At 33.6% G+C, this 24,470-nt stretch overlaps 1 protein-coding gene across 5 annotated transcripts; it reads left to right on the top strand.

Annotated features, from left to right (window-relative positions):
- Window positions 1-1,733: 1,733 nt before the first annotated feature.
- Nepl8 (Neprilysin-like 8) lies at window positions 1,734-23,827 on the top strand. Of its 5 annotated transcripts, XM_074135173.1 has the most exons (20): window positions 1,734-1,796; window positions 1,908-2,001; window positions 3,219-3,312; window positions 5,224-5,303; window positions 5,397-5,554; window positions 7,951-8,099; window positions 9,401-9,571; window positions 12,604-12,683; window positions 13,000-13,214; window positions 13,446-13,691; window positions 13,983-14,185; window positions 15,212-15,391; window positions 16,411-16,622; window positions 16,994-17,216; window positions 17,892-18,068; window positions 18,312-18,474; window positions 20,145-20,354; window positions 21,050-21,156; window positions 22,140-22,315; window positions 23,181-23,827. In XM_074135173.1, the coding sequence occupies exons 5-20, from the start codon at window positions 5,437-5,439 to the stop codon at window positions 23,278-23,280; spliced, it is 2,730 nt and encodes a 909-aa protein (XP_073991274.1). In that variant the 5' UTR covers window positions 1,734-1,796; window positions 1,908-2,001; window positions 3,219-3,312; window positions 5,224-5,303; window positions 5,397-5,436; the 3' UTR covers window positions 23,281-23,827. The 5 variants fall into 5 exon arrangements, with proteins under 5 accessions (XP_073991274.1, XP_073991273.1, XP_073991276.1 ...); XM_074135172.1 differs by lacking the exon at window positions 3,219-3,312 and having other exon boundaries at window positions 1,735-1,796; XM_074135175.1 differs by lacking the exons at window positions 1,734-1,796; window positions 1,908-2,001; window positions 3,219-3,312 and adding an exon at window positions 3,337-3,591.
- The last annotated feature ends 643 nt before the right edge of the window (window positions 23,828-24,470 follow it).

Genomic DNA, 24,470 nt, shown 5'->3' with positions numbered 1-24,470 from the left:
TGTTGCTGTAAGTTTCGAGCACATTAGTATAAGTATCATTGATGGATTTCGAAAGGAACTGCGAAAAGTGTTTTGACAATAAAAATTTGGTCTTTTGTTTTGACAAAAAAAAATGAATATATACAGGGGCGGCTTAACCTATAGTGCAGGGTGTGCAATGCACACGGGCGCCGCCGTCTCAGGGGCGCACACGGGCGCCGCGGCGCTCCCTGAGACAGCTAAGAGCATCGTCTTGGACCATCATGGTACAACAATGATATGACAGAAGCTTGTTGGAATATGAAAAAACTTTCTTGTTACGACGGCAAAGTTAATAGTTATAGCCGCGGGGGGGGGGGGGGTCAGGCCTAGGGGGCGCCAGCGTTTCATTGCACACGGGCGCTACATGAGCTACAGCCACCCCTGAATATATATTAAAACTAAATGAGGATGCTAGTTACTGACTATTCCTTTCTTTAGCTGCGAGATAGCTGCCATTAAAGCGGAGGCGGAGATATAGCTTGAAGCATAAGTCTAATAAAAAAAGTAAGAAAATTCTTGAAAAATAAAAAATTAGGAGACTATTACAAAGTAATTAACGAAGGTGAAACTATTCGTTTGTTTTATTGTTAATCATAATTGTTTTACATTTGGCCGAAATTGGTTACTAAGATTTACGGGGGGGGGCCTTTTCCTTTTTAGTATCCGGAGTAGTTTATTTAAAAGGAAAGTAAATGGTAACCGTAATGATATCACGAACTGGTAACAGAACTAGTTTTGAGATTGGTTTATTGGCTGGGGTGCATGTAGTATAAATTTGATACGATGAAGGAATTTAGAACGGTCGTTGAGATTTTACCCTAGTAGGATTCAGTTCCAAAGACCTGGTGGCTGCTCCCGAGGACATCTCTCCATTTCCTCTTTAGCTGGGGAAGGAAGTTACTTTAGCACCAATTATTATAAATAGGTAACTCAAAAGAGGGTCAGCGTGCGCCATACAAATCTATCAGCAGTCGCAAATCTTCACCCGGAGCGGACTGAATGCCGAAGCGGCAGGGCCGGATTTTCCTATAGGCTAACTAGGCTTCAGCCTAGGGCCTCAAGATCAAGAGGTGCCTACATTCAGATTGTTAGCAAAATTAAAATTACACTATTCAAAAAACGGTGAAACTAAAACACTGTTTTAGTGATGTATCACAGTAGTGATGTATTTTATTATCTCTCATGTAATTTACAAACTTAAAAATGGGAGGTGAAAGGGCCTCATAAGTGGAATAGCCTAGGGCCTCTTTTCATCTAAATCCGGCCCTGCAAAGTGGATAAAATAAATAATTTAGATCTTCGTTTATTCTACAAGACAGCAAAACGTCCTTCCATGAAATAAAATTGAATATATTTATTATGTACTTTTTAAATAATACAGTTTGTAGAAATAACTGGAAAATATTACGTCACTGAAGGGATGCAAAGGAAGTGGTCTTACTGCAGAACCTTATCCATCAATGCTTTATTTATTTCGTTAGCCAGGTACTTAGGTGGTACTTTATATGTTAAGTATTTTATGTTTTTTACAATTATTTATTGGTATTTTCACTATTATTGTGTCACAGACATAAGCTATCGGAAAAAGGAAGGTGTTTTTCTTTTCATTTTTCAATAGCAATGAAAATAAATTTGTGAAAAGAAATCTTCGAAATATACGAAGCAATCAGATGTTCTGGCCAATAAATTCTAAATGCATGTGATCACCATGAGAATAGAGTTTATGGTTCGCGCTTAGGTAATTCCCCTAAAAAAAATCTGAAGCAAATTGAAAGGTTTCATTGATTTTTTTTAAAAGTAGATTTTAAGAAATATATAAATATATATTTTTTAGTTAATAGTGTCGAATTTTGTAAATCTTTTTTATTTTTACATGGGTCTTCTAGTGAGGGGTCTGTTGGCTGAATACAAGTGGTTGGATATTTAATGTAACGGAAATCATTCAGAAGTTGAACATGATTGATTCAGTAATAATGCTTGGTAAGTTGTTCAAAATCTTTTTCATGTCAATGCTCATTTCTTGTTCAAATATTTACTTTCTCTACTGTTTTTAAGAGAAAGAATCGTCACGCAGTTACATTAATAATTAGTTTATACCGAAATACAAGGTCTCCGAATAAAAGCAATTTTTGATATGCGTGTATGAAAAGAATATCTCAGAATGGGAAATGCACAGAAGGTGCACACATGGCATTTGATTTGGTACAATAATTGATTCTATAAAACTTGAACACCATCTTTGCTAAAGGATATTTTCAGTTTTTTTTTTAACGATCTTCTTGAAAATCGCTCGATCTATTTCCTTTGCACTTAATAAACTACTTGCTTGAATGTTTATCACTTATTTTTTTTTAAAAGCATTTTCCAAATAATTTGATTTGGGAATTTCCAATTTGGGCTTTTCTCCAAAGACGGGTAAGATCCGCATATATTATCTAGTAATAGTAACAGTTTTATAGAAATTGCTTAAGCTGAAATGTGATTTTACAGTAATTTTTAATTTTTTTGAGATTAATTTTCTCGAAATTAGCCCTATTAAAGATTGCATTCTTTATTTACGAAAGGCAAAAAAAAACAATAAACAAGATTCGAAAATTCAGTGCGGCCATATTCTTTAAACTCGTCTTTTAGGTTTTTAACAAGTTTAAATCTTAATTAAACTGAAGTGGCGCTTGTAACGGAAGTATAACTACATTTATTCACGTGCCCTACTTTGAAAAACTCTAACAAAATGCTTTAAATAAAAGTTATTTGTAGATCTTTAATCTACTTTATATCAAGTATAAACTATGATAAAAGAAAATTTTCAGAGTAACTTTTGAGGTATCTAGGCTGAAAAACTAATTTGACATAAAAATTCAATGAAGTAGTAGGACTGAACCAATTTGACCAAGACGTTCCAGTCGAATTAATGGTGATAACTAAATTTAATATAAAGTTTTATCTTTCTGTGATTTATCCTTATTTCTGACTCAGGGGACTTAAAAAAGCAATACTTCTCACACAAAATGAAAGAAGTAAAAAAATGTGGTAATGAAATACGCCCAATCTCTTAAAAAGAAAATCTTATGTTTTATTTATTTATTTTGGTTTACTGTTATTTCTTATCTATTCGGAAAAAAAGGCAACTATAATCTCTATTGAAATAGAACTTTAATTATTTAAAGACTAAAAGTCAAGAAGTCGTTTATTTCTAGGTCAATGGCTGTCCTTGCAATTGTAAGTTCGAGAAATCAACATATTCATAACCTGAATACCATTGAAAGGTTTAACTGATGTAACTGATAACAGGTTGTTAACTTCCACTAAAGAATACATTAAGACAATAATCTATTTTTGGGAGGGCAGTAATAGGTTAATAGTTAATGCAGATTAGTTTTTAATTATAAAACATTCAGTAGGCGACAATTACCTAGACTGTAATATAAGGACAATTCCTGAAATTATATTTTGTTCGCGTATTGAATGGGGCAAGTTTTTTAGATACTTGGTTTCGTAAATATTCGTCAAAACTTTCTCTCTCTGTCTAGGACTTAATCCTTTTGTATTGAAATTGATGATCTAGGTAAGGTAAGTAACTGTTTTTTTGTATAGTATATGTATGTATTTTTAAGACAACATTTAATTATTGGACGTGCGTATTGCTTCTGCCCTAAATTATGAGATGAGATGTATATTCGCTTTTTATGTGATTAGTTTAGTCGAATCCCTGCTATTTTATATATCATGATTTGGTTTGTTGTTGGTGGTTGTAACAGAAAATTGTTGCTCGTTTAGTGGAATAGCCAATTCTGGGATTTTGGTGTTCTCGCAGAAACTGCCAAAAAAAATTTTTTTACGAGCTCAAGAGAGCAGAAACATATAGTTTCAGCAAAAAATTGACTAGAATTTGACACGATTACAATAATTATCTTTACTTTGAGTAATCGAATGAAAAATGCGTAAGTAATACAAGAAGAGAGAGAGAAAAAAACCTTGTTTATCACTCACATAGAAGTCCACTTAAACAGATTTCCGGCCTGTCTAAATAAAATACTAAGCTGCTGATTTATACATTGAGAGCAGGAGTTTGACCCCACTGGGATGTTGTCAAATTTATATTAACCGTGTCATCCGTCCATGAGCCCTGGATTGTAAGGCGATCCCTCGGTTCTTGTTTTTTTTTCTCTTTGATTTTTTTATATTATTATAATTACTATTTGTCGCTAATATTTAATTTAAAAACAAATAGTGCTAATAGTAATAAGTAAATTGAGTAATGACAATGACAAACTGAGACGGCTAGTTCAAGGTTAAATTTATTCCAGTTTAAATTAATAGGTCACAGGAGCCCCTTTTTACCGTAGGGGAAAACAGTTTAGTTTGGTATTGTGGACTGTGTTCTGAGCATGTTTTGAAATGAGTAAACACAAATGAGGATATCACTGTATTGTTAGCTTTAACTGCGGTTTTTTTTTTGTCTCTTAATATTTTTTTTAATCAAAAATATTAACTGAAGAATTAGATATGGTGAGTGAATTGTAAAAACTTTTGTTCGCCCCTTCCATAACTAAATCAATTTGCAAAAAAAAAACAAAAAAAACGCAAGACTTATTTGGGCATGTATGAGCCCAGACTGGGCTGTGAGGATGAGGCTGGTTTTGTTCTCTCCCAGCTTCTCACAGTATTTTATCTTTCTTATTGTTCTCTAATATTTTTCATGCCCTACCAAAACCATTACTTAAGAGACGTTCGCACACTTGGGGAAACCAAGGGCTGCCTCATCCTTTGCTGGTTAGTCTACTATTCCAATTTCCCTAATGATAGTATAAAACTTGCATCATTGTATTCCTTCGCTCGCTCCCAAAGAGGGATGAGGAAGTTTTAAAAGTTACCATTGTGTACAGTGCAACATGGATATTCGAAAAGATGAGAAACTTTTTTATTTTTTAACCCTTTTTTCAGCTCGTCTTGATGTCAGAATTTCATGAAATACCAGGTAGCGAGTGCTTTCCAAGAGTTTTTCAATCAGAATCTGTAGATTCGCTTAGTGTGACCTCTATCCTTATTGTTTAAACTGAAACCTACATACCAGCCTTTAATGTTAACAGTGTCAATTAAATAATCATTTATTATTTATGTATTTTGCTTATTTTATATATTATACTTGATTTATGTATATAAATGAAGCATTATATTATGTTTAATTTGAATTTTTTACAGGTTTTGGAAAAAGACTGTGAATCGGTTATTACGAGTGACACGAATTATCTAAGCAAATCTGATTCAAACCGTAAAATTTTGTAGGTTAATTTTTCTTTATTTCTTTTTTAATCTTAACAATAAAAATGTACCAAATAATTCTTTTCTTAAGTGTTATTTTCCTTATTTTTCAGTTTAAATGGTTTTAAGAAGAAAACAAGTATATACATACTGATGAAAGCATCTATATTTGTATTTATAGTCGCAATTGTATTATTATTAACAAAAATCACTGAACAGTATACGAAATTTCATAAAGAGGATTTGAAAAAAAATAATTTACCAAATATTGGTAAGCTTTTAAAGTATTTAGAAATTGTTTTCTTTTAAATAAATAACTTTAATTATGCCTAAACTCCGATTTACAAAGAAGAAATAGTTCTTTGTAAAATAGAATTGAAGGATAATTATAAAGAAAACAAAATAATTAAAAAAATAAACAAATATATAATAATCCAACGTTATAAAAAGGAGGAATACAAACTTAGAGAATAAACCATGACGATTTTCTTACTCATGCTATTACCAGTAAAAATACGACTTTTCTGCGAACGTGAACATCTTAAGACTTAGGTAAAATTGACTGCAGAGAAAAACGATTAGGTTATCTTATTGTCCTGCAGTCCAACAAAAGCCATGCTTCTACTGAATCTCAGAATCTGAAAATAAATTTTCTGGAAAAATGAAAATTTGTTTTAGTACAACACACACACAACTCGTCAACTTTTTACCTGTTGACTAAAGATGGATACTTACCATCCAGATCCAGCGTGTACTCTATCCAAATGTTCTGGATAAAGCACCGGGAAATTTTGCGGGCAATTTTCATGAAACGCACAGCAGACTGGTCTATCAGGATATAATCCACTGTTATTAACTCCTAGAGTTGATAAAGTATATCAACTTTTCATTGCAAGTGATTAAGCGTTATCCATTAAATAACATGGATTTTTTTTTTTTTAGAAGATTTGCAAACGTTGCCTTTGCTTAGGTGGTAATTCGCAGTCCTATGGATTACACGCAAAATTACAATGGCCTATTTGTGGCATTGATAGGGCACTTCCAACTCTGGTAGATCAGCTTCTACTGCGTCTTTTAATTTAGTTGATCTATGAAGAAGGAACACCTAGACTTTGCCTTAATTTCAAGGCTCATATTTTCTTCGCTGAGATTTTTAAACTTCTACTTTCGTGGCACGAATATTATTATATTGTAAAGTTTTTCTTGTCCTTTTACTAAGAAAGAACTTTACTTACACAACTAATGCCTGCCACTAGTTATTAAATAATATGTGGGTTTGATAAAATAATAACACTCGCTAAATTTGTAAGTAATAACCTGATTTATTAACACATTACCTTTACTCACATTAACATTTACTAGCAACTAACGCTATTCATTACAGTCACCATTTACAACAGTCACAACAGTTTACTGTTACTTACTCACTACGTAACGCCACAAAACTGTTCCCCGACTGACCACTGGTCCGCACTGCACCGAATTGCACTAGTCTCTGCTACACAAACAAAGCTCTACTCACTAACTGACTAACCACCTGACTAGCTATCTCTGAAGCACTCCGCAACACTGACTCTCTCAAACTGTCACTTCCAAAGTGTCTCTCCAAACTAACGTCTCTCCAAGACTCACTCAAAGCTAACTGATTAACAACTGTAAAACTCTAATAACTCGTTAGGAACTCCTTAAAAACTCTAAAAAACTGACTTCTCCAGCTGTGTCTGCCTCCTTTTAACTGCGTGCCTCCCTCCAACTGGGACTGCCCTCCTCCAACTCTCTGAGCATAAGTTTCCACGCCCTCCTGACGTTCATTGGCTGGAGAAAACATACTGCCACCACCCCAACTGAGGCCTTTCTCTTAGCTGGCTTTTACACAGGTCACTAACTCCTTGAACAATCTAGCCCTTTCCTTTCTAGTTCAGGTAGCGACCGGCCCTTTTTGTCTACACAGTGGTGGCCTGATACCGACTTTGGTCGCTTAACCCCTAGAACATTCTAGGCCTTTCTTCTCTGCCACTGGTAGATACCGCCCTTTTGTTAATGCAGTGGCGGCCTGTTACTGACTTTGATCGCTCAACCCCTAGAACAATCTAGGCCTTTCTTCCATGCCCAGGTCAACTTCGTTACAATATATATTATTATCCTTCTCAATTAAACAAATTTTTTAATTGCCGCTATCAAAGTGTTTTTTTTAAAAAAAAAAACCTTTTAAGATTGTAGACCTTGAATATCGCGCGAATTTCAAAATTGAATTCCATCTTATAATTTATTCAATGAATTCGTTCTGAAAATTCAATGACGGCAGTAATCAGGAGTCCCAAGTATCGTTATATATGTATTGTTTATTTAATATTCATGGCTTCGCTAAATGAAAAAAAAGAATAAAAAAACGAAAACTTCGAATTCATTAAATGGAAATTGCGTAATCTCGGGAAATATCGACAAAAAAAAATTTATAGTTATTAAGAGAAAACAAAAATCTCTTGATTTATTTTCATTTTCATATATTAAAGTTGCTTAAACTTTTAGCATTGCTAATTGTTAGTAAAGTTTTACTTTAAAAACAAAAGTCAGCTGCATTGTTAAAACCCTTACAACCCACACTATTCTCTTATTTGTCTTTTAAATTAAATAAAGATTATAACAATCATTTTTATTTCATTCCAGCACTACCAATGGATGCAGATACATTTGAAAATCCATCAGAAAATTTATTAAAAGATTTTAAAACTGATTGTTTTCCACCAAGACAAGATTATTATATGCCAAGAAGTAGAAGATATTTAAGGTCGTCACCGAATTTCATTCCTTTTAAGGTACTTTTTTTAAAAAAACTAATTATTTAGATGTCGATGTTTAGGGGAAACGTGCCATCAAATACATTTTCTTGAAATAATATTTTGAAAAGAAAGTTATAGACCTACATGAGATTAGAATACGGGTGGGGTCCTAGCTTTCAAGATACTATAACTGACAGAGGTGTATTGTACTATCTCCTGGATGCTCAGTAGGTAACTAAAAAGGGCCCTCTTCTCTGATATGGTCCAGTCGCTGATATTGATCTTCTCTGGTCCACAGAGTGTTCTCATACCTCAACCCAGCAATTGCAACACTGTCAAACAAGTTGTGAGAAACCCATTACCTAGAAATAAGCTGCAAAAAAAAAAAGCTGAGGATCCCTACCCTGTGAAAGAAGAGGCCTACAGGGCCGACTCTTTGTGATTCTAGTGGGAAAGACAAGTTCATGGGGTTTTCCCATCAGTTATGAGAATGAAGGGGGAAACACGTTCAAGGAAAATGTAGTGGCTTCTTCCTCCAAAATCTGCAAATTTTAGAGAAAAATCGTTGATCAATTTTCGTAAAAATCTTAAAAAGTATAAATTCATTGATTACGATGCATTAATAATTGCGGAACAAATTTTCCTAGATATTTTTCTAGTGGAACTCGAACGTACTTAAGTGTTTAAGCGATTGGCAAGACCAGGTTAATTGGACCTGTGCTGGAGGAGGGTGCATGGAGAAGAAGAAGTAATAAAGAGCTGTATGAGTTATACGGGTCCTGTGATATTGTATAGTTCATCAAAATGAGGAGGATTGATTGGCTAGGACATGTTGCGAGAATGGCAGAGGACAGAATGCCTCGGAAAATGTTACTTGCGGACGTTTTCGGTACGAGACGAAGAGGGCGACCGAGAAGACGTTGGCTCCAGGATGTTGAGAGGGACCTTGGAGTGCTAAAGGTGGAGAACTGGAAGAGAAGGGCCTTGTATAGAGAGTACTGGTGGAGCATTGCTGGGGCAGCCAAGGCTCACTATGGGATGTAGAGCTGCTTAGTTAGTTAGTTAGTTAGGTTAATTGCAAATCGTTGGACTATTTTGAGAAAATTCCGTTCAGTTTCAATTAAACGATTTACCTTATATTTGGAACTATAGCAATGCTATACTTGAGGGTTCACAGCTTAACTAATTCTGATGGAACGCTGTAGTGTAGTTGTAACTTGGTACTTCCTTGTGAACCCCCGCCCCCCTAAAGCAATGAAAATTTTTAATTTTTTTTTTTGGGTGTATTCTTGTTCAAAATTAAATTCATTCTAAAATAAAAAAAATATACTGCACAGAATAATTTATCCGCATCACACATCATAACCTGGTCATTGGCAAATCCACAGCAACAAACATTTTCCGATACACATAGCCCAGCAAATCAACTTTTAAGCGAAGTACAAAATATGACTGTCTCATCTGGAGATATCTCTGAAAAAGGAGTTGATGGTGTACAAGAAATCAAGGTAAAGATATTTTTTATTTGTGGTCGTTACGCACTCTTTGTTAATGATTTTTAAATTGTTCTTTGCATAAGACCATATTATTCTTTATTCTATCGTACATTCTTACAACTATCGCATGATATTTTCGCTCTTTCTACAATTATATCTGCACCCTTAGACAACTTCATACAGTTTTAATATTTTCGGCAGACTGTATTTACCTTGCCATAATAACTTTCTTATAAGCTATATACGAGGGTCGTTTGAAAAGTCCGTGCAAAGTCAGAGAGATAGCACCACTGGCGCGTATCGAGGTTATGTTTAGTTAGTAGCATCTCTTGGAAGAACACACACCAAGTTTCAGCCAGATCGGTCTATTTCTTTGTGTTTGGCATTCGTTTGAATCGAGGAAGTCGAGTGATTTTCAAAAAATGGACGAAAAAGAATTTCGTGTGTTGATTAAACACTACTTTATGAAAGGCAAAACGCCTCAGGAGACTAAAGAGAAGCTTGATAAACATTATGGTGACTCTGCACCTTCGATTAGAACAGTTTATAAGTGGTTTAAAAATTTTCGGAGTGGCCATATGGGCACAAGTGACGCTGAACGTTCTGGACGCCCTGTTGAGGTTACTACTCCAGAAATCATTGATAAAATCCATGATATGGTGATGGATGACAGAAGAGTGAAGGTGCGTGAGATTGCTAGTGCTGTGGGCATCTCGAATGAACGGTTACAAAATATTTTGCATCAACATTTGGACATGACAAAGCTATCCGCAAGATGGGTGCCGCGATTGCTCACGCTTGACCAAAAACGAAATCGTGTGAAGTGTTGCAAGGACGGTTTGCAGCTGTTCCAGAAGAATCCGCAGGACTTTAAGCGTCGTATTGTCACTGTGGATGAAACATGGATACATCACTACACTCCTGAGACCAAAGAACAATCTAAACAATGGGTTACCAAGGGGGAATCTGCGCCAAAAAAGGCGAAGACCGTTCCTTCGGCCGGAAAGATTATGGCTACTGTCTTTTGGGATTCGCAAGGAATAATCCTCATCGACTATCTGGAAAAGGGTGAAACTATTACAGGTGCATATTATTCATCGTTATTGGACCGTTTGAAAACCGAGCTGCAAGAAAAACGCCCACGATTGGCCCACAAAAAAGTCCTTTTCCATCACGACAACGCACCAGCTCACACCTCAGCAGTTGTGGTCGCAAAATTAATGGAAATAGGGTTCCAACTCGTTTCACATCCCCCCTATTCTCCAGACTTGGCTCCCTCGGACTACTATTTGTTCCCCAATATGAAGAAATGGCTGGCGGAAAAAAGATTTTATTCAAACGAGGAGGTGATTGCAGAAACGAATGGCTATTTTTCAGACTTGGACAAATCCTATTATTCGGAAGGGATCAACAAACTAGAGCAGCGTTGGACGAAGTGTATAAGCCTAAAAGGAGACTATGTTGAAAAATAAAAAAAGATTACCCCAAAAAATTAAGTAGTTTTTATTTTTGCACGGACTTTTCAAACGACCCTCGTACTTGTTCTTATAACAATGGACGTTTTCTATGCTTTTCTCTCTCTCTAGGTAAGGAAAGTCTTGCAAGATCAAGTTAAATTTTCTATTTTGTATTTTTACCTGAAATAACCTTTTGAGAGGTTCCATGAGTTCCAACAACTCTTCTGTCTGCTTCCCGAAGCTTCTGACTTGGATGTCTGACGCTAAAACAAGGCGGGTCCGTAAATACAATGAGAACGTAACCAGCTTAAAATTTACTCTTTTTTAAAAAAAATTTGAATTAATCTTACATTGCTCTAAAGGTATTTCGTATTTTAGGGGTACTTTTGAGGAATACTCTAGATGAAGTTCCTTAAAATATCCCCAAAAAGTAAATTTCCTTGGGAAATATAGATTAATCTTTGTGTATAATTTTAGTATACTAAGTTTTTAAGAAAAATTGTTGCACCCAGAAATCGTGAAACCATGAAGGAAATCGGAAAAGTCTAATAAATAAAGCTACTCGATCTGGTTACTTTGTAATCGATACACATTCCTAATCTGCAGTAAAAAAAAAAGAAAATGTATTTCTTAATTAAATTAAAAAGTATTGAAACTGTTTCAACATGACGCCGCGAAAAACGGTCCTACACCAGGTTTACGTAGTTTTTTTTGTTTTCCTGAACTTCGACGAGAGGATGTTAATTTGAATTTAGTGAAGAAACACAATCGGAAAAGTTCTTAGAAAAGAATTAATTCGTTGTTCGCGGTAAACAAGAAAATAACTAAGTACAACTTGAGGTCAACACCAGAAAGAATTATCTTACTATAATTAGTAATCATAAATAATAATTTCCAAGAAAAAATCTTATTGCACAATCAAGAATAAATCAACTTTTTGCAAGTAACTTAGTCATAACGTTTTCTTTCTGAAACTATCTTTTAGTTTCTTACTTTTAAGATACTGTTTCTTGTGATTAAGTTGATGTTTTCGAAACGCTTAACATCCAATTTTTTTATTAAATTGTTATTACTTTTGCAGGTCTGTTTATTGAATTGATTATTATTTAAACCTCTGTCAGACATTTTTTTTTTTTTGTACAAAATAGTCGTCTTTGATGTTACACAATCTGAAATTGCTTAAATCCTTCGATCAGTGATTTCATTCGTAATGGCTTGCCTATTAATTTGTCACAAGCTATGGCGAACAAAATCATGGATTTTGGTGTCCAGCATTCAAGTGAGATCAACCTTCGAACAATGTTCACAGTGCCAGGCAATACTGCGTGCACTCTAAAGCAGGAGATTGTTTCCTACAAAACTACCTTAACTTATTGCAGCTAGATCATGTCCCTAAAATTCAACAGCTGGTGTCTGGTAGTCCCTTTCTTTTCAGTACCGTTTGAACCGACCTTATTGTTGTTATTATCATTTATATTATTATTTTTTTTTTTTTATGATGCATGGACTTCCGAGGTCACTAGCGCCACCTGAATTATTATTTTTCTCCCTACAGTAAAATGACCTAAAACAAATAATTTTGCGTAGGTAGATGCAACTAGAAATGAGAATGGTGGTAATGCAGATCATGATATTTTGGAATCTCAAAGTAGAGGAGCTGAACCTGAGTAAGTCACATATAACTTTTTATTTTATTTTGCGCTTAAATATTTTAAAAATAAAAATCATATTTACTTAAAAAAACAAAAACCTGATGGGAATATTCACACGGCTTGTAAACTTAGAATTTGTTCTAAAAATAAACGAGTCATCTTGAAAAGTAAATGTCTTGAGTGCCTCAAACAGTCGGGCCGGACCGGATCTGTTTATACATGAAGTAAAACGATTCTGTTTTAAGGAAATCTAATGTCTCAGATCCCATCCCTCCAGAATTTTACCTGAATTATTGTTCTCATACAAAAAAAAAAAAAACTATGATTACAGCCAAGCAAAAGAACCGTTAAAGAACATTCTTGAATTTGGGCTAGGAGCAGATTCCCAACGATCACCATGGGAACGAGGCAATGATGAGGAGGCTAGTGATGATAATGTTGACAGAGAGCATATATGCGATGATCTGATAGAAAACCAAGGACCAGTCGTGCAGCACGCATTTTGGAAGGGCGAAGGAGATAAGAATACGATACGTAGTAATCAAGGTCAATGAAATTACGTGTTTTTTTTTCTAGCTTTTTTAAAGCACTTACACAAATTTTGATTGGGAATTGTAAAAACATAGTTACTATTTCTGATCAATTGCTGCTTATTGTCAAATATCGTTCCTATTCTAAAGTATAAATACCGCTTTCTGGTTAAATATTTTTTTAAATAAAATTAATAACAATAATTTACAAAAACTTTTTTTCTAATAACTTTGTTTAAAACTGTAGGACGATGGATGAAGCAGTATATGGACACTTGTGTTGATCCGTGTAAAGATTTTTATCAATACGCTTGTGGACGATGGAGTAAATTAAATCCAATTCCAAAAGATAGAGGTGCTTATGATACTTTTGAAATGCTTAGAGAGTCATTAGATACTATACTCAGAGAATTACTGGAGGAGAAAATATCATCGAAGGATAGTGCTGCTTATATTAAAACTAAGAATTTATATAAATCCTGCATCAATTACGGTATGTTTATGTTTTGTATTTAAATTTGTTTTTTTTTCCAATTTCAACTTTTTTTTCAAGTTAAGAACTATTTGTACAATTAGCTGTCGAATTATGTAAATTTTATAAACACAGAAAGTCCCATAATTATTTTTATTTAGTCCAACGCGTGTTTCATCAGTAAACTGAGAATAAATCAAGATTTACGCCAAGCTCTTTCTGATTGATAATGAAATCTATATTTTTATTTAAAAAAAAAAATGATAATAATTAATAATTTTGTTTTCTGTGTACTGTTCACTTTATTTCCAGAGATCCTGGAGCAGAGAGGCGCCAAACCATTGTTAGATTTGTTAGTTGAACTTGGAGGGTGGCCAATGATCACACCAGATTGGGATCGTTCTCAGTTTGATTGGCTATGGTTGATAGCACATCTAAGATTATTTAATAATGATATACTTATATCTGAATGGGTGGGTCCTGACATAAAGAATTCTGATGAATATGTTATACATGTAAGTGGATTATTAAGACACTTGTGATATGAGTTAATTAAATTTTTGCTTCCTCTAGATCTGATCGGAAGGCAAGACATTATTTTTTCTTTTTTTTTTTTTTTACAAGCTTAATAGAGAGAATTTGCGATTTTTTCATATTTTCGAAGTAAAATATTGGGAAATAATCTTTGGATATTTTTGAGGTGTGATTCCGCCCTAGTGGCACTCACAATATCATGTTCTGTGAGAATACATTCATATGATCAGCATGATGCGTGATGATGATTAGGGTTCCGTCAATTTTATTATACTGTGATCTGAACAGAACCAAAAACAATTAAAAGAAGAGTCGTAGTAGGGATCATCGGATGGACCCCAAACCACATGCCGCGCACTCACCAAACTTTCCTATGTACTTCTTGGAGAGTTGGTCAATGCATTTAACATAAATTTTGCGCTTTTCTCGTTTCTCTGTTGTTTCTCTTTGCTTTGTGTCATTTGTTTCAAAGCTCGCTTTGGGCTCGATGAAATGCTTGCTCTCTATGCACTTAAGCGCTACTGTGTGTCCGCTTATTTTGCGGAACCATACAGCGTACACTTCCTCGAAACAAGTGATCTCGTGATGTCGTGCTTTGCCCTATTCTAGAAGACTTAGAAGACTCCTTGTTCTAGAAGAATATTGCGGACATTTCACGAGCACATAGCCGGAGATTCGTTCTCTGTACGATATTTCCTTCAGAACTGTTGGCAAATTCGCTAACATCCTTCAGAGGAGCTTAGTTCAATTTCTAAGATTCATTCTACTCAGAGAAAACAATTGCTTGAGACAAATATAATGATTGAATTTAGGAATCTCCCTGAAGTAGTTGCAGGCACCTTCTCCTTCACAATAACGTTTCTTCTATTCATCGAAGGGTTCTCTTAATTTGTAGCCGAATTTTCTGTTTAGGCGTATCGATTATTGCGGACGAATATTGTAGACATATTTTAAATTTTCTATCCTAACAGTTGTTTTTAATTTAAAACAAAATTCTTTGTTAACAGTTTGATCAGACAAGCCTTGGTCTACCGACTAGAGATTACTATCTACAACCATCTAATCTACAATATCTGGAAGCCTACAAGAATTATCTGATTAAGGTGGCCACTCTACTCGGTGCAAATGCGGACACTGCTCCGCATGAAGCGGAACAAATTATCCAGTTTGAAATATCATTGGCAAAGGTATGGTTAAGGTATTTAAACATTTATTTTTATTTTTATAAAGGAAGGGTCAAATTGTACTTATATATTTAAGAAATGCCTTAAAAATATGTATTATAATTTCAAAAGTGAAGATCATTAAGTTAGGAAGGTTTTTTTTTTTTTTAAATTAAAAAAATGGCATTCTTTGACATGCAGATAACGAAAATTTGCTGAGGGTTTTAGTGATCTCTGCGTTATGTTGATTGTAAGACGCGCCTGGATGTTTTTTTGATAATAATTGGAAGGCGAGCGTTAGGAGCACCGCTAAAATTGTAGAGTATTGTTCATCGCTTTTGGTGACTGATTCAGTAATCAAAAAGTAGAAAGAATATTACCAATTTCAGTCATTATTTTTGTTTATTATTGGCCAAGCTTTCAACCTTTGGAGAAAAATATGTACCACAGCCCTTAAGTTGCCTAATCCCTAGCTAAAGCTTGGTAAAAATTACAAACAATTATGACTTCAAAAAAAAAAAAAAAAAAACTAAGATTTACTGGTTTCAATTCACATTCTTGGCCTTGGATTTTATTTCAGGAACAAAAATAAATCTACAGTAATGTAAGTTTTAGCAATCCCACCTCTGTGTCCATGACACCCCAGAGTGGTGGAAATCTTTTTATTTCTGACTTTTTTTTAAAAAATGTAAAGTGAGCTTGAGCTTGGAGATGTAATCGCTTTTATAGTACTATATTTATGAAGGAACTTAATCAGTGAACTTAAAGAAAGATCTTTCAAAGATTTAAAAGTTTTTTTGCGTTTTTTTTAAGATTTATTGAAAATTGTAGATTTTTTTTTTTCTTGAGAAATAGTGAGGAAAGAATACAACTTTTTTTTTTACTTTGACGATTTTTCCGATTGTTTTTTCAGTCATCTTCAGGGCTATAAACCTGAATACATTTCATGAGTAACTAATAAGATGCAGAATTAAAATAAACTAAAACATTCACTACCTTTTTCATTATAAATTTGTGTATATGCGGCATGTTTATTGAAACAGATTACGTCAGCAACAGATGAGAGGCGTAATGTCAGTGAACTATACCAAAGAATGACTGTAGGTGAGCTTAGAACGTATATACCACAAGTTGACTGGCAAAGATATCTAACCATTGTCTTGGATAGGCCAGTGAATGTATCTGAAAATGTAGTAGTATTTGCGTTACGCTACTTAGAAGATTTGGTCGCACTTTTAGGAAAAACTGAACCAAGGTTTGTATATAATCCCTTGGATAATTCAAAATTTAAATTGTTAAAGTTTTCTTTAAATTTGAAGTTTTGCTAAAAAAAAATTCAGAAGTATTATGGAAGGTTTCGTAAAGTCTCATGTGATTTTTTCACACGATAAATTTTTAGTAACATTTTGACAAATTGTGTTTTTTCTTTTTTCCTAATTATATTTATATTACTTTCATAATGAACTTTCCATAGAGCCTTGGAAATTGTATTATATACAGCTATAGATATCTTATTCGTCTAAGAATAGATAAAAAAACAAAACAAAATCTTAGCTATTACAAGTCAATTTAGTGTTGACTTTCTGTTTTTAATTTAACTGTTCTAGTTTCTGTCCGTTCTCGCAGGACAATATCTAACTACCTGTTATGGAGATTCGTACGTCATCGAGTTAACAACCTGGACGATCGCTTTCAGGATGCTAAACAGAAATTCTACTATATATTGTTTGGTCGTGAGGAATCTCCGCCAAGATGGAAAAATTGTATATTACAAGTGAATTCAAATATGGGAATGGCCATGGGTGCGATGTTCGTTCGTAAATATTTTGATGAAAACAGTAAGAATGATGTTAGTACTAACAGAGTTTATTGTTGAACAACAAAAAGGATTGTTTAATGTTAATTTTGTTAATAATTATATATTATTTCCTGACTATAATAATCCATGAGCTAGTCTTCCACCCATCCATAGTCTCCCGTCTCCCATTTTAAACTAGGAAAGGCTAATTGCCTTCAAGCCAGACACCTCATACCGCAACTATCTTTGTCTTTGTATAATTCGAGAACTTCTCTCACCTACTTCAGGCTTTCTTTGGGTCCCTCTAATCCTCCAACATTGGATGTGGAATTTAATTGGATGTGGGTTCTTCCAGGTTTTTTTAAAGACACAATATCAGACTCCCCAAGCAGTTTAGTCACTTTTTGGTTTATGCTTACCTTAAAACCTTCTATCATCTTTTTCTTCTTCTAGACAAAACGGAGGCATTCGTTCTTTTAGTAGTTTTATATCATGTTTTTAAACTTTTTATTCCTTTATCTTTATTACCAAGACCCTCATGTTAGTAATTGGTGGATCTTGTTCTAGTCCATTGTATAGAATCATTTCTCTTTTTGGGCCTAGCAATAATTGTCAACTCGTCTCATTATTTTTTTTACTCAAAATTTTTTTTTTTTTTTTTTCAATTTTTTACCGAGGCAAGTTGTTTTATCTTCATTTTTTTAATGAAAAAATTCTATATTTCAGACATTAATCATGACTAGAGAGATACAACAGTCATTCAGAGAAATACTCAACATGACTACCTGGATTGACATGGACACAAAGAGGTTAGCCACAGAGAAAGTTGATGCCATGACACTTAGAATTGGCTATCCAGATTCCATATTAAACAGGGAACAATTAGATGAAAGATATAAAGATGTTAGTAAGGGGATTTTTCGTTGTTTTATTTTTATTTTTTTGGAACTAGTCCCCTTGCAACCCACTTTGTTTCCTTAATTTTTACTAAACATTAATTTTTGTTTTATTATTTTCATAAACGCTTGAATTTTACAATTCAACGGTATAAACGCTGCAATAACAAAATGAAAAAATTAAAATTAAAAGAAGCTGAATATCCCCAACTTAACGCACGTTTTATTTAATAATTTTCATTACTTGTAGGTAATCATAGATCCAGATCAATATTTTGAGAATACTTTGAATATCCTACGTCATTTAACCCGAATTGAACAAGGCCATTTAGGGAACCCAGTTAATAAATCTATATGGAACACAGCACCAGCCGTTGTTAATGCTTATTACAGCCGCAACAAGAATCAGATCAGTAAGTCTTGGTATTTTAAAAAAAAAATTGAAATTCCATATGAATTTCTCTTGTCTAGGTTAAAATAAAACACACTAATAAATTAATGAAACATTTTCTCTATTTATTATTTCACATAAGAAAAGATTGCAGACGGGCAGATTTTAGATTTTTTAAATTTTCACCTGAAATGTACGTCTTGTAGTTCTCTTGAGAACGAAAAAGAGGTTTATAAAAACATAGAATAGAAATTCTCAAACTCAGAGAAAATGGGGCTGACCGGCCGAGACAATTTGTAATCGATAATAATCGATATATTTTTTAATATCGAAAAAACTCAATTTTCTTTAAACCTGGTATATCGATTGCAGATTTGTAAGCATTGAATTTATAATCTGCCTGATTTGCAAACCAGGAAAATTCATTTCACATAATAATGTCATCCTCTAAATGTCTTTTTAATATATGGTAGGATCGTATCCAAAGTGTTTTAACTCCAAGATAAAGAGGTTATGGTAAAGTGACCACATTTTCATTGAAACAAAGCGGGACAAATGGGATGAAATGAGAATTACAATTTAGTTATATATATTTTATTGTATACATTCATATACTTGTACAAAAATTTATTTATTATTAATTATTGATAATTATAAAAATATTTGTAAAAAATAATAATTTGAACATCATGATTTTTAATCAAATTAAATTTTTTATTTAAAAAATTATGATTTTCTTTCACGGTTATATTTTTGATCCGAGTGAATACTTTGCAATAGATTCGGATCATTTATTAAAATGTGAAATATTTCACATGAATTGGTCAAATTATATTTTACACTTAACATAGATTTTAAAGTTTTAGTGTTCAACTGCGTTTTTTCAGTTGTCCATATTTCATTGATACTAGAAAAAAAACACGTTCTGTTATTGCATTTGTTCCTGGAAGGGAGAGCGCGAATTCTACAATTTTCAAAATATTTTGATAAGGAATATGTAACATATCTTTTTACCAATGACACCTCATCAAAAAGATCATTTTCGCAAATATTATTTTTCGGAAAATGGTTACTAATATATTCAAAAGATTTTTCCACATATTATCTGAATTAAGCCGAGACGTAACGACAATGATCGAACACCGCCGAGTAAATCTAACTGGGTACATTGCCTAATTTAGTTTACTCTGCATGCATTTTATGTGTTTTTTAATGTATTTTTTATTTCTTTATATTCACCATAATACTTAATAAATAATAGGTAATATATTTTTACAGTACATTTAAAATAAGAAATGCAGATATTTTCTAATAAAAGCGGGACATTTTTAAAAATCCGCGGGACGCGGGACAGTCCACCAAAAAGCGGGACTGTCCCGCCAAAATCGGGACGAGTGGTCACTTTAGGTTATGGAGGCCACTATTTCGAGAATTTTATAATTGTCTAGCAGTAGTTCTCAAAAAGTGTTTTCAAAATACTGATAAGCAAAACCGGACGTAGGTTGAGAGGGATTATCGGTCATCTATTTGACTTCATATTTTATGATCAGCGGTATCATTTGAACATATTTCTATCAGATTCGTTTTATGTTGAAGGAAAAGAATAGAAGAGAGAAAATAATCGTTATTTTAACATTTCTGAACTATGTGAAAATTGCATATGGCGCTCTCTATGGTTTCCATGTTTTCTAGTGTTCCCGGCTGGAATTCTTCAACCTCCTTTCTACCATCGTTATTTTCCAAAAAGTTTAAATTATGGAGGTATTGGCGTTGTTATTGGACACGAGATAACACATGGATTTGATGATAAGGGAAGGCTATTCGACAAACATGGTAATCTACACAGATGGTGGAAAGACGAAGCGATTACCAACTTCCACGAAAGGGCTCAATGTATTATTGGTATGTGGTAACAGTTTTATCGATACTATTTTGTGAATAAATCAGGGAGTTTGCAAATTTGTGAGTAGATTTCATGCATTCATTTAACTAAGGATAACAAATATCATGTAATGGGTGTGTAATAAAACGAAATTATCATATAATTCCATGGAAATTCAATTCATGAGATTACTAATAGATCGATCAGTTTTGGGAATTTTCAGAAACCATGAATTGCATTTTCAGGAATATTTCCTACAGTGACATATTTGTCATTTTTGATATTATAATATCGTCGAAGCTCATTCATAACCTCGTTTTTTCAGACGCACATGATTTTTCGCTAAATAAAAAAAAAACTTGTATTTAGACTTGCATTCAATATGATACTCATTAGGAACTTGCGAACTAGAGATGAAACATCCAATCTGACGTAGAATTCTAGAAAAATAAATTGGCTAATTGTAAAAAGCGTATTTACCGTAGAAAGTCAGATACAGTGTTTGGATGTTGTCCGTTTCCTGTAACAAAGATGGATAATTCAATACGAATTAATTCCCGACGGACCATCCATAAATTGTTACCTTTACTGCTTTGCTAACCAGAGAGAAATAAACAAACAAAATAGACCATCATCATCCACCGGGTCAAAATACAACTATGAAATTATATTTAAAAATTATCAACACTATTTTTAAATCGTATCTATGTTTCAGATCAATACAGCAAGTATGTAGTAGAAGAAGTTGGGATTCAAATTGACGGAGTAAATACTCAAGGAGAGAATATCGCTGATAATGGTGGAATTAAAGAGTCATTTAGGGTGAGTTTCGAAACCAGTTTTTTATTGTTGTGATGTTAACACAAGATTTATTTATTTAAAATACTGATACATGTTTTGGTAAACATAAACTGAGAACTTTACACATTTTTTACCGAATTGTGCATTTATATTAGGGGAATCTAGATATCACATAAATTTACCTTCTTAGATGAAGAAGCATCCTCACTTTTACCTACACTTCTTAGTGAATGTCAAAGTTGTGCTCTAACTTGTTAATCAACAATATTAAGAAAAAGTATAAATCTCTAAGCAGATTTCTTCTTCTGAATAATCAAGTATTTGGAAGCTGTTTCATCTTTATCATTTTTTAACAAACTCTTGTCGCCTACACGGCTTATTCCATCAGAACAACATAAAACAAAACACCTGCGTATACCTAGATAATAAGAAGTTGAAATGTCCCCAGCTAGTACCAGCGATCTCTTATCTTGTCACTCATGCTTAGCATTCTTCGTTCACAGTGTCCACTGCTGTTCTGTGAACACACAGAAAATAATGAACCACGATAGATATTTTATGTTGCAGTGGGTTTGAATTTTTAAATCACTCCTTTATACAAGTATGAAGCGAAGCCTCAGCCAAAAACTTTCGGGGAAAAGACAGCCGTATGAAGTGTACTTTAGATCACATTAATCATTGTACATTATTGAGAATTTCATATGTAAGTCAACACGAACATGTAGGCGTAGTGCTTTTATGTAAAACTTTTCTCATTAATATATTTAGGCACCAATATGTAATTCACCATAAAAAAAAGAAATTAGTTGAAAAAGATGTAAGGTTTTTTAGTAAATTGAAAAAAAATGTAAAACGGACAAAACATAATATCCTCTCCATAATAGTGTCCCGGTTTTATCCTTGGCCATAGATTCTCTAATCTCCTTCAATTCAAATGCCCATTTATATTAACACCTTTTTCTATTCTGTGTAATTTGATTATAATAAATCTTTTAATAAAATAGGCGTACAAGAAGTGGATGATGGCAAATGGTGATGTAGATGAAACCTTGCCAGGTTTGAATTATACTGGTCTTCAATTGTTTTTCCTGAATTTTGCTCAAGTGTGGTGTGGTGAGACAAGACCTGCTGCTTCAAGAAATAAATTGAAAACTGCTGTTCATTCGCCAGGAAAATATAGGTTTGGATTTTATTTGAAATTTAATGTTATTAATCTGATTAACGGTCACAGGTCTTAAATAAGGATGAGGATTTATCGGCAATGTATATCAGGAAACTCTCTTGGCTGGTAAGGCAAGCTTACTAACCATGTAGAGAAAGTAATTTTTCAAGTTTGTGTGTAATTGTCTTATACGTATTTGTGTATAGAATATCTCAATACGGTAAAACTGCAAAGATCAAATTTTAAACGTTTAGGAGGATCAAATCGTGAGTTCCTTTTGCAGAAAATTTATCCTTTATCGTCGAGTTTTTTCTACTTTCTCTTGTTATTTAATGGCAACAATTGCTGCGCTATTAACAGTCCGGAAGTAAGAAAAATGTATCGGAAACACTCAGCGACTTTCACTTCTTATTCTCGAACTTTTAAGAATCATATTTTCTTCGAGTTTTCCAGAATCTGTAATTTTAGTAATTACTTTATTTGCAATAAAATTATATGAGATAATGGAAATAAAAATACACTGAATTGAGAAATGGTACTTCAGAGAGAGAGGGGGGGGGCTTTAATTAAATTGTCCAATTTAGGAACCCTCTTTAAACCTTCATTTCCGGGGGAACTTCAAAATCTAAACAGTGTTGATAGCAGTATTGGAAGAGAAAGTAAAAAAAGACTTTCCGTGAATAACCTGTGGAATTATTTTCTGAGCCTTACATGCCATTTAAAAAGGCTTATTGTCTTGAAAAAGTCGGCAATGGCACTAAGCCTGATTAGGATAAAAATTCGCAGTCAGTTCAGACGTAAACTTAGATCAGGTTTGCCTTGATAATGAAAATATGTATAAAGGTTTCTTTCTCAGATTTAGTTTTTATTGATTTCTTTGCAGAGTTATTGGTACATTATCCAACAGTGAGGACTTTTCCAAAGTATTCAATTGCCCGCTTGGATCGCCTATGAATCCTGTGAAGAAATGTTCAGTCTGGTGACGGAAGATCTAAAGCGGCTAAAAGTTCATGGCGATTTAATGATTATGGCAATTTAATTTATAATGCATGTATGTAAAGATTTATATATAGAGAGAGATATTTACATAATTCACCTTCTCATTTATTTTGTTCATGTAATTTACTTAGAACTAGAGGTTTGTTCCAATGAAAAGCCTCGGCCTGACTTTAAAATTGCCTACAATGAAAATTCCTCTGGACGAAACGAAAATCAGCCTAGTTTTGTAGTAAGGTTCAATCCAGACGGACTTCACGGAGACAAGAAGCTCGCTGAGCGAAATATTAAGTGATTATAAGAACCGGTTTTACTTACTAGAGACCGTATTTTCTGAAAATTTTCCTGTACTAATGTAAAAAAAAAATAAAAATATCCGTTTGCTTTGGAAGTGATGAATCTGAGACTGGAACACGCCCTAGACTAAGCCTACTTTTTGAACCTCAACTGAAAAGTCTGTCGACAAAAAAAAAAAAAGGTTCTTCTCCTTGATTTTATTCATTTCGCAAGTGGCATTCAACACATTTTTTAAAACTAGAACGCAAAACACATCGAATTTCGAGATTCAACTCAGTCCTTTTTTTTTAAAACGAGTAGATCTTAAGTTGAACTGTTAAAACGTAATCTGAAAGTAAAGAGGTAGCTAATAAGTATCCTTTTCAAAATGATGAAAAGTTACCGCAAGGATTAAGAGTGGGATGGTTTTTATACTCGAGTAAATTTTAAATAATTCACAGTTTTTGTAGTTTATTTGTTTAACAATATTTTTAGAAAAACTGAAGTTAAAAAAAAGAAACTGTCACTCATAATTCAAGTTTCCTACTTTTAAATCTCTACCTAGCAGCTTATCGATTAACAGCGATGTCTGTAACGAGAGTACACTGGCCATAGCCCAGCAGTGCACTGAAAGAAACTCCGGGCATGAGTAACCTCAGATGTTGACACACGCCTTTAATAGTAATAATGAAAGATCAACCTCTTATATGAGTTTATTAAAGAAATACGTGTAATTTAACCTCGTAATCAAACTGCGGAATTACATTTTCAACTTAAATTGTCACTTTTTTCTTAACCCGGGCCCCGCAAACACTAAACGCGGTCCTGGCTCCTACAGAGGGAATCCTTTAGAGTTTTCATTTTTGTTCGAGAAACAGAAACGGCTTGTTGGAACAAATCT

Source organism: Rhodnius prolixus, unplaced genomic scaffold (genome assembly GCF_049639745.1).
Source record: "Rhodnius prolixus isolate KJV_2025 unplaced genomic scaffold, Rpr scaffold_5, whole genome shotgun sequence".
Taxonomy (NCBI): Eukaryota; Metazoa; Arthropoda; class Insecta; order Hemiptera; family Reduviidae; genus Rhodnius; species Rhodnius prolixus.
This window is presented reverse-complemented; position numbering and strand designations above follow the sequence as displayed.

Excerpts from the sequence above, each read along its gene's own strand:
- Nepl8 (XM_074135170.1), top strand. Across the intron at positions 15,392-16,410 it reads TTGAAATATCATTGGCAAAG|ATTACGTCAGCAACAGATGA; the intron begins GTATGGTTAAGG and ends TTATTGAAACAG. Across the intron at positions 21,157-22,139 it reads GAATTAAAGAGTCATTTAGG|GCGTACAAGAAGTGGATGAT; the intron begins GTGAGTTTCGAA and ends TTAATAAAATAG.